Source organism: Schistocerca piceifrons, chromosome 1 (genome assembly GCF_021461385.2).
Source record: "Schistocerca piceifrons isolate TAMUIC-IGC-003096 chromosome 1, iqSchPice1.1, whole genome shotgun sequence".
In the NCBI taxonomy this organism is placed as follows: domain Eukaryota; kingdom Metazoa; phylum Arthropoda; class Insecta; order Orthoptera; family Acrididae; genus Schistocerca; species Schistocerca piceifrons.
This window is the reverse complement of record NC_060138.1, coordinates 43187471-43197368: the sequence shown is the minus strand read 5'-3', so window position 1 is coordinate 43197368 and position 9898 is coordinate 43187471. Positions and strand designations below refer to the sequence as shown.

The following is a 9898-nucleotide window of genomic DNA, read 5'->3' as shown; positions in this document are numbered from 1 at the left end:
TGACTTTTAAAGTTTTAAAACTGAAGAAGCTGTGTTAGTACTTTGCTAACAATATTAGTATCTACAGTAACCCATTGTGGATTCATGAAACTACCAGGCCATTGTATAGTATAATAAAGAATAACATCTTGAGGTCTCAGGTAAAATTTAGGATGGATACAATATTACATTAACAATCAGCATATTTACGGTATGAAACAGTTTATACTTTGTGACTATGTATAAAAGAAAGACATCAGTCGAATGAACTTTTCTGCAAAAAGAGATGCAAAGGCACTTATTTATGTAAAATATTTATTTTACAGCTTTAATAAATATCACAATTCTGCTTTTCTGTCTGTTTTTCAACACAGCAGATATATACAAATTAAAATTAACACATGACTGTCTATGAGTTTCACATGTTAAACCACTTAAGTAATAATGTTGGTAACTTCATCAAACTTTCTGCTGCTCAGCCACATTTGTCATCATACTTTCTGCTGCACATTCCTCTGTTCTGAAGCTCTTTAGAGGAAGATCTTTTCACAGCCATGTATTGGATACAGTTTTGATTTCATGTTTCACATAGTTTCTTTGACTAACTACATGACTGCACGTGTCTATAATGCACCATGATTTTTAACTTGGAAATTGTCAGTCTTCTTTGATGGCAAAATGTAAAATTAACTGAAACCTAACTGGTTGTCTGTTGGCTCTGTTACTTGAGGTAGAGCACGGAAGACAAATGCACATTGCACTTTACACACATGGTCTCCAAGAACAGCTGCGTGACTGAAAGATCTTGCAAGATTGAAGCAGTTGCCGATCTTCAGAGACTGGCAAATTGGCTGTCAAAATAAATGTAATATTAGACACACAATGCAAAGTAGTGTTGATTATTCAGTGGAAGAGTTATCAAATTAGCTGCAGATATTTTAATTTCTTTACATTCTATTTCACAAGTGAACAAGTTAAGCACATTCAACTGTCATGTGTTGTGAAATGAACAGAATGTAGTCTCATTTGTAAGACAAAAAGCAGGTCAAACTAGTACAGCAACTGCTTGGGATAGTTTTTCATAATGCACATCATGTGTGGTTGTGATTAAGTAACATAGCATCCATTCTTCACTGTGTGATAAGGAGAAGAAACTAGATGTAGACAAAGATAAGTAAAATAATCTTCACAAGAGTGTGATTGCTTGGCAGAAAGTCTGTCTGGGACTTTGTTCTTTATATGATGCAAGTGATAGAATACTCTTGGTAGAATGGGCTCAAAATCTAGGCTAAAGAAGATAACATGCATGGGGAGAACATCAACCAAATTATGAGTATAAATGGAATTCCAAAACAAATTGTTTAACATGACTGAAACAAAAAAATCAGAAGTAAAAACAGGATTTCATTTCTTTCCTTGACACAAATAAGTCAAATGGTTACCATACCCTCTAGCATTTTGATTCATTATGTTTAAGACATCACCAGTGAGACTATAGAATTAAGCAAGAAACAAACTCTATAACCCTATGGACTTGTTTCCGTTTTCAGGCATCAACAGTAATAATGAAAAATACTGTTTCAAGGCCATTTAATTGCAGTTTAAACACAGAGTTACTAATAAATAAAACATTTACATTGTCTGAAATACACATGTCATTTTCGTCATTAAATAACCGATGTATCTCTAGCATATGTATTCTATCATCCATTACAGTTATCTAAAAAAAATTCATACTGGAACTAAACATCAATTAAAAAGAATATTACTTGTAATTGTCTGTGTTTAAGAGAGAGAATTTTCATGGACTTGATAGCTATTCAGTGAGGTTTAATTTAATTTTTTTCTGTAAATCTGTTGATGAGCAGATGATGTTTATTAATTCTAGTATGTAGGATCAACTAGAATTCACAACAAACATGAAAAACTGACCAAGTAAAGGAGCTAATTTTACACTCTTTCATTACAAAAATGAAAGTTAAGCAGCTGTAATCGCTCCTCTGAAAGTTCTGTCTTCATTACTAGTGGCTTGGCTGTGCCAGTTCAGTTGTTATCTACAAGGCAGAGGATGCAGAAACAGCAAAACTGGTTAAACCATAGTTTCCTCACAGTACAACAAAGCCAAAAACCTCATGTGGCACAACTGGGAACCTCTTGTAGATGTGTATGATGCATTACACATAATGAACAACACTTGGCAGACCATACTGTATTCAAAAAAATCTGTTTTGCAGAGTGTCATAGTGACCAAGCAGTTGCTTTGTTGAAGTGCTAGACTTATCTAATAGTATAGGAAAGAAAAAAGTACAGATCCAAGAAAATCAACATGAATCTATATTGAATTAATAAAAAGTTTTACTGTTCCATTGTTGAGAGAGTGGGGGGGGGGGGGGGGGGGGGTTACAAGATATCAGTCTCTTAATGGGCAGGAATATTGTAGATGCAGGCTGGTGAAATTTTCTTGAACTTGTCATGTATATGGAACATGAGCAATGAATGTATTATTATAATACTCTTGGTCAAAGAGTGTATCCAGATCAATTTACAGCTTGAATCTATGGCATTTTCCACCATACTTTGTTAATTAACAGACGAGATTTTGAATGACACAAGTCAGGTTTGTTGTGTTTCTTGTTGGATGTGGCCCAGATATGTATTATAACTGGTATAATCATAAAAAACCTATTGCAATTAAGTAGAAATGCATGCAGACATACCCCTTCTGTAGTGCATGTGCACATGACACAAGGAGATATTCTTTCAGCTGTCCCAACATCTATTGTAGTGTGCCCAACATTGCATGAAAGTCTGTCTTTCCACTGCTCCAGGTCTACAGATGGTAATGCACTGCACTTAACCCTGGGATTCCTGTTACAAATATTGTACATATTATTTGTTTGCCTTTTACAAAGAAAATTCATTAAATTTTACTACAGTTAGAGGCACAAGTTATTCATACTTACAAGAAAGGTTCGGTTAAGTCAAGTACAGATCGCTGAATGTAGTCAGTATTCTCAGCGTTATCACATATCAGCTTAGCAAGTGTTGCTTTTCTGATCTCTGACAACTGGGCTTCTGTAAACCGCACTAAGGGATCATCATTTTCATACCTGGAAATGTTAATGAAAATTACCATAAAAATGTTGGTTATAAACTTTAGTATTATAATTACTGGAAATGCATGACTTACCAAAATCTATCACACCGTCTAAGTAATCTGAACTGGTGTCCAATAATACAGGCAAAAGTGGGTCCTACAACTCCACCAATAAGAGGAGTCTCAGCCAAGCCACCAGGAAATAAATCGATGTCATCCACATGCAGATACAGCCGACGAAGTCTTTCGACTACTGGAGATGGTATTTCCCGTTTAAGGTCATCAAAATCACGTGCTAATGACAGGTTACATAGTTGTCGATACTGGTTGTAACCAGGTATACCATGATCTCTACCTGAAAAGTATTAGAAAGCATATTTACAGTTGTTGAGAGTTTTTTTCTTCGTTTAAGCCAGGAAAAAGTATTGTAGTCTCTATAAAGTACAAACTGTAACTTTGTGTGTACCTCGTTGTATGTTAATAGCAGCTAGATCCATCCCTGAGTATGGCATACGTCTGTCTTCAAACAAGTGGTTTGTAACTTCATTTGTTATGAACTGATCAAGTGTTTCCATGGGAGTTGCTGCTAGGCCTCTGATTAGATCATCAATCATTCCAGCTTGATACAGTACATCGGGATTAAAAAAAGTATCCCTTAACCGTACACCGGGTCTCCTCTCCACATAGCCTGTATCCATTCTGAGAAGTGACGGCCGTAATAAACTGTGCCCAAACCGGAAAGCAGCCGCCGCAAATTCATTCACAATTGTGGCATCGCATGTCGGATCATAACCTGAAATTTGTAGACCGTTAAGTTATCAGGTGATATATGATACTTTGTAAATACTTCTACTTACCATTCAAAGTTATAATTAGCAATTATGATGTGTTCACTATGTTGTGTTTTCCTACCTTTGAAATAGCCTTCTGGTTCAAGGGAAAGACCATGTTTATGTAACCCTTCCCATCCAAACAGACGTGGAAGAAATTCTCTAAATGTTATATGTTGAGTAATGGCTGACAATATACGTCGTGCAGTATGATAGAGTTTTTCATCATTCCAATGTGGATTCAGAATAGCAAGTCGGTCAGCAAGTCTGTTGTGCTCTCTTAAGAAAAGTGTATGTATTGCTGCAAGTCCAGGCTGTTCACTTGCCCTGGCATCACCTGTTCAATACCACAAATAATTAGCCATTGCATGTATATTTAACATCATTATTGCAGTGTACAGCGAGATAAGGGATTTCACTTTTTACAAACTACTCTTTTGAAACTGTGCATTTAATACACTTTTGTATGTTGTGAATTAACTAAAAAATCAAACAACTTTGTAAGCTAACGAGTAAAGAAGTATCACCTGCTCGGAAACAAATTTTTGTTGTTGACTTGCATTCTGGATGTGTTGTGATCTGTGGTAAGAGTGGTTTACCTCGGTTTGGATTTTTTGTTACATTCATCTTACCACCAGTGAATGTCCTAAGAGCATTAGCATCACAGACATCTGATCCATATACAAAGGAAGCATCAATGTATGCCGTCACCTGGTTCAGCTGCTCTCGGTACCCTGTTTGCACACAAACAAATTCTTCTGTTTTCATTATGTAATATTGAGAGAATATTAAACATTAGGAGAAATGTAGATAAATACCCAGTGTTAGCTGTCCAGGCATTGAGCGTGTAACAGGAATGCACATAGCTTTCCCAGTGGTAATATTTACTTTAGGAAAGTATGGGTCCCCTTCAGGTACTGGTATGGGAAAACACTCAGGATGGACTGTCTTCATAGCATCACATGGTTGGCAGTCAAGAATGGATTCTCCGACAAATCCTTGAAACACACATTACAATAACATGCATAATTTTGGTGACACTTCTTTACCTTTCACAGGTATCAATGTACATATTGCTACATACCTTTATAGTTTTCATCTCGTCATAAACAGTGGATGAACATGGCTACTGAATAAGGTGCTTTATTTTTATTATTTTAAATTAATGCTTTCAAATACCAATTTACAAAAATCAATGCCCTTTATTAACACTACCTAATCACAGCTTTCATTAAAACTAGTCAGTTGATTTAGGATCCAAAATCTGTAAAAATCAAGCCATTATTCATTTGATTTTAAATTTACAAGTATTAGCAACAACCATAGATGAACCCTAACAATATATTTGGATCTTCCCGTCTGGTACTAATGTCCATGAATTCCAAAGATGGGTCATTCCATGTCAAGTCACTCAGGCCTTGACACCAACCATGTCAGATTTTGATGAGACTTGGTACAATTACTTCTTTTATCATCCTGAAAGCACTTGTAAAATTTTTTTGCTCTATCTCTTATAGTTTTTTTTTAATAAATTTTTAAAGTTTTTAGATTTGGCGTTCTTCCAGCAGTCGGAAATTGTAACTTAAACGTGTCCTCACAACTAAAAAAATTTGTATATTAAAGAATACTCAAGATATCAGTATGAAATTTTGGAATAAGTTTGTGTATTATATATAAATGTTAAAAAAATTACCATAAAGATATATTAAAATCTTCCAAATGAAAAAAAATTTACAAGTTGTTGTTGTTTTTTTTTTTAGCTAACAGATGTTTAGTTTTACAAAAACTGCAATATCTAGAGTCTCAGACCTGATAGAAAGCTCAAATTTGTTTTAAAATACTCTTAATTGTATAGGCCATTAGATAAAAGAAAAATTATGTTGGCTTTTTAACCTGTTTAGTAGTTATCTAATTTTTAAAATAATATTAATTATATTTTAAAAATAAAAAGTACCAAGTGACTTAGACACCGAAAATAATTTTTTGTCTTCTTGGAGTAACAATGTATGCTTGGATTTTGTTTTGTTACTCCTGTGTTTTGAAGTAAAAAATTATTACAGTGTTAAATAGTGCTTGGATAGTATTTTATTAAGTTTATTCCAACTTTCAGTAAGTACTGTTACTTAGTTTACAGAGATTCTTTTCCAATATCCTATAAAAGTACCAGAACAGTAATCAGACCAAAAGTGAAATCAGTATGTGAGATATTCAAACCTGTAGCGTAGGGTTATTTAAACAATCTGACTGTTTCCAAACAACCTACACACCTTCAAAAAAGTTACAACGGGTATCTGAATTGAGAGGAAGAAAAAGATTTGATCCACTTACGATCTGGAATTAATCTGTGTGAATTTAAGAATATATGTTCACACCACAGCTACTACTTTTTAAATGTTTTTGAAAAGTATCAAACAACATTTGTAGACCCACTAAAAAAACACAAAAAGCCCATCAAAAAATCGTTGAGAAGTGTAGGCTTGGATCTTTCTAAACTATTACTGCCAAAAAATATTAGCATAAAACCTGGACAAAAGCTTTGCTCAATATGCCGTAACTTTTGTGAGGAAAAATTAAGAGTTGAAGTCAATGAAAGTGAAACAGATGAAGAAGTCAGAATTAGAATCATTGGAATCCAGAAATGAATCCCTCGTACAAACAAACATTACTCTTGATAATTTAGGTTTAACGCCGATAAAGCTTCATGGCTTGTCAGAACAAAGTAAAGGGTCTTATTTTAAAAGGAAGGTTAGCAGTCTTGAAAAGACTGCAAAAAAGGCGGTTTCAAAGGCATTAAAATATGATGCACCAAGTTCTGATGATGACAAAGAACATACAAGTGTGGTTGAGAAAGCAAAGGATTTTGATGTAATGATTTCTCTTATGAAAGAGAAGATTTCATCTGTTGGGAGGTCTAGAAAAATCCAGATTCTGACCTTGGCTCCAGATTCTTGGAGTCAAAATAAAGTGATGAAAGAATTTAATGTAAGTGAGTACATGGTGCGACAAGCTAGAAAGCTAAAATCTGAAAAGGGTATTTTGGAAACTCCTGCTCCAAAAAAAGGTAAAACTCTTTCTGAAAATACAGTAAGACTTGTAACGGATTTTTATGAAAAGGAGGAAAGTTCCAGAGTGCTACCTGGAACAAAAGACAAAGTAAGTGTTCAAAAAAATGTGTACATGCAAAAAAGACTCATTTTGTGTAACTTGAGAGAACTCTATTATTCTTTCAAATGGGAGAATCCCGAGGTAGAAGTAGGATTTTCAAAATGGTGTATCCTTGCTGGTGCTGCAGGCACACACACTGTATGTGTATGCAGTATCCACCAGAATGTTAAACTATTACTGGATGCCGTGAAAATTGAAGAATCTTATAAAGACCTAATTAAGATGCTTGTGTGCAACACGGAAAACCAAAACTGTATGCTACATCATTGCGACAGCTGTCCTGCAAATACTGCACTAACTGAGTACTTAACTGAAAAACTAAGTGAAGATTATGATTTAGAAGAAGAAATTGTAATCAGTCAGTGGGTTAACACAGACAGGGCAGAAATGATCAAACAGTCTATCAGTGTTGAAGACTACATTTCTTTATTGGTTAGGTCATTGGAAAAGCTCACCCCGCACTCGTTTATAGCAAAATCCCAATCAGCAGCCTTTAGAAGATTGAAAGAAGACCCACCACCCAAAACAGCAATTATTGTGATGGATTTCAGTGAAAATTATTCCTTTGTTATACAAAATGAGATCCAAAGTTACCACTGGAATAGAGGTGGTTGTACTCTACACCCAGTTGGAGTTTTTCTAAGAAACGAGGAAAACAATGTTTTTGTTTCCAACCACTATTTTATTAGTGATGACCAAGAACATGACACTGGTTTTGCTAACTTTGTACAAAAAGAAATTACAAAGTGGTTGTCATTACATCATACTGACATTGACTCAGTTCACTACTTTACAGATGGTTGTGCTGGGCAGTACAGAAATAGAAACAGTTTTAAAAATTTGACTGAACACTTGAGAGACTTTAATTTGAAGGCCCAACACTCTTTTTTTGCAACAAGTCATGGGAAGTCAATTTGTGATGGCCTAGGAGGAACTATTAAAAGAATTTTAAGGAAAGCCAGTCTACAGCTTTCAGACGAAGAACAAATAATGACAGCAATCGATGTGTACAAGTTTTGTGAAAAAAATATTGAAAACATTCATTTTCACTTTATTGACAAAAAAGAAGCTGATTTGCTATGGTTAAAACTAGAAAAATGTTTTAAAGCAACCCGAACCATTCATGGAACAAGAAGTTTTCATAACTTCAAACCACTTCCAACAAACAACCTTGAAATTAAAAGGACTACAGATAGTGTAAAACCCTCCTTAGTCTTTTCTTTCCATTCTTCTTCTGATTGGGTTCGTGTTGAGCCATCCATAAATAGCTACGTGGCTGCAAATTATGATGGTAACTGGTACTTTGGACTGGTAAAAACAATATTCAATGATGAAGAAGATGCAGAAATTCTATTTCTACATCCTTCAGGACCAGCTGCATCATTTTATTGGCCTGAAAGAGAAGATTCTTGCATAGTGCCTTTGGAGCACATAGCCTGTGTAGTAGACGCACCTCACACAAGCGGCACTGGAAAAATTTATTACTTCAAAAAAGACTGTATCAAAAGAACTGAAAGCACTTGGATGAAGTGGAAAAACAGTTTGAATCAGCATTAATGTTTATTAAAAAGGCAAAATTACTCAAAAAATTCAATGTTTCAAGCAATCAATTGGGTTATACATAAGTGTCGTAAGTACACTATCTTTGTACATAATTCTAATGTAATCTACTATAATTAATAAATATGTTAAAAAGCCATTATTATTTTTGTTTTATCAAGTAGCCTATATGTTTAAGAGTAAATTAAAACAAATTTGAGCATTCTATCAGGTCTGAGACTCTAGATATTGCAATTCTTATAAAACAAAACATCCGTTAAAAAAAGAAAAAAAATACATATATTTTTTTCATAGAAAATATTAATATATTTTAATAGTATCATTTTTATCTTCAAATATGTATAATAAATAAACTTGCTGCAAAAATTCATGATGTTATCTAAAAGAGTTTTTAAGATAAGCAATTTTAAAGTTTCGAATACAAATTAAATTTACCATTTCCGATGGTTCAGAAAACGGAAAACATAAAAGCTTTAAAAATTTATTAAAAAAAAAAAACTATAAGAGATACAGAAAAAAAATTTGCAGGTATTTTCAGGATGGTATTAGAACCATTTGAGCCAAATTTCATGTAAATCTAAGGACGTGCGTGTAAAATTTATTTTTTATTGGGTGATTTGATATGGAATGACCCAGATATGAACTTTCACTCCAACACTTCTTCACATTCCAACAACCTCTGAGACTTAACCTCTATTAACCCTTTCTATTCCAATGGCAAGTGGCACTCAACACTGTGAATTTTGTTTTCCATTCCAATGTTGAGCATCATTTGATAAGATTTTTTCTATCCCTCATATACTCCACTTAGACTGTACTAAGCATCAATGCTGCATGGTAGTGCTATCTAGGGAAGCCTGTGTTAACTTCGTCTCAAACGGTAACAGTTGTGTCAAGAGAAAGGTTGTAATTATTACATTCAAGGTAATAGATGGGAAGTGGCTAGTTCTTCACACAGAGCCCTTTCTGAGGTACAGATTCTAAAGCTTTTACAGGACTGATGTCTAAATGAAAATGAGAATGATTTTGACAACAATGATTTTGATAATGATAGTGATTTATTTGTAAATCATCATCATCTCAGCCATGTCATGTGGGGTTGGCATTGCTTTGCTGGATCCTTCTCTTCCATAAATGCCTATCCAGTGCTTCTTTTCTGAGCCATCCTTTATCCCGTAGGTCCCCTGCTACCTTCTCTTTCCATCTCAGTTTCAGTCTTCCTCTTCTCCTTGATCCTTCAATTTCTAGGTCTTCAACTCTTCTCCTC

General features: G+C 34.4%; 1 protein-coding gene across 1 annotated transcript in view; it reads right to left on the bottom strand.

The window, feature by feature from the left end:
* Positions 1-311: 311 nt before the first annotated feature.
* The window catches only part of LOC124775853, a 140923-nt gene continuing 131336 nt past the window's right edge, over positions 312-9898 (bottom strand). The window contains exons 19-26 of the mRNA XM_047250724.1: positions 4725-4904; positions 4434-4640; positions 3989-4243; positions 3543-3869; positions 3170-3431; positions 2943-3089; positions 2697-2847; positions 312-830 (exon numbers count right to left, since the gene is read on the bottom strand). Coding sequence (XP_047106680.1) covers positions 666-830; positions 2697-2847; positions 2943-3089; positions 3170-3431; positions 3543-3869; positions 3989-4243; positions 4434-4640; positions 4725-4904 — 1694 coding nt within the window. The 3' untranslated portion in view covers positions 312-665. The remainder of the gene's footprint in view (positions 831-2696; positions 2848-2942; positions 3090-3169; positions 3432-3542; positions 3870-3988; positions 4244-4433; positions 4641-4724; positions 4905-9898) is intronic.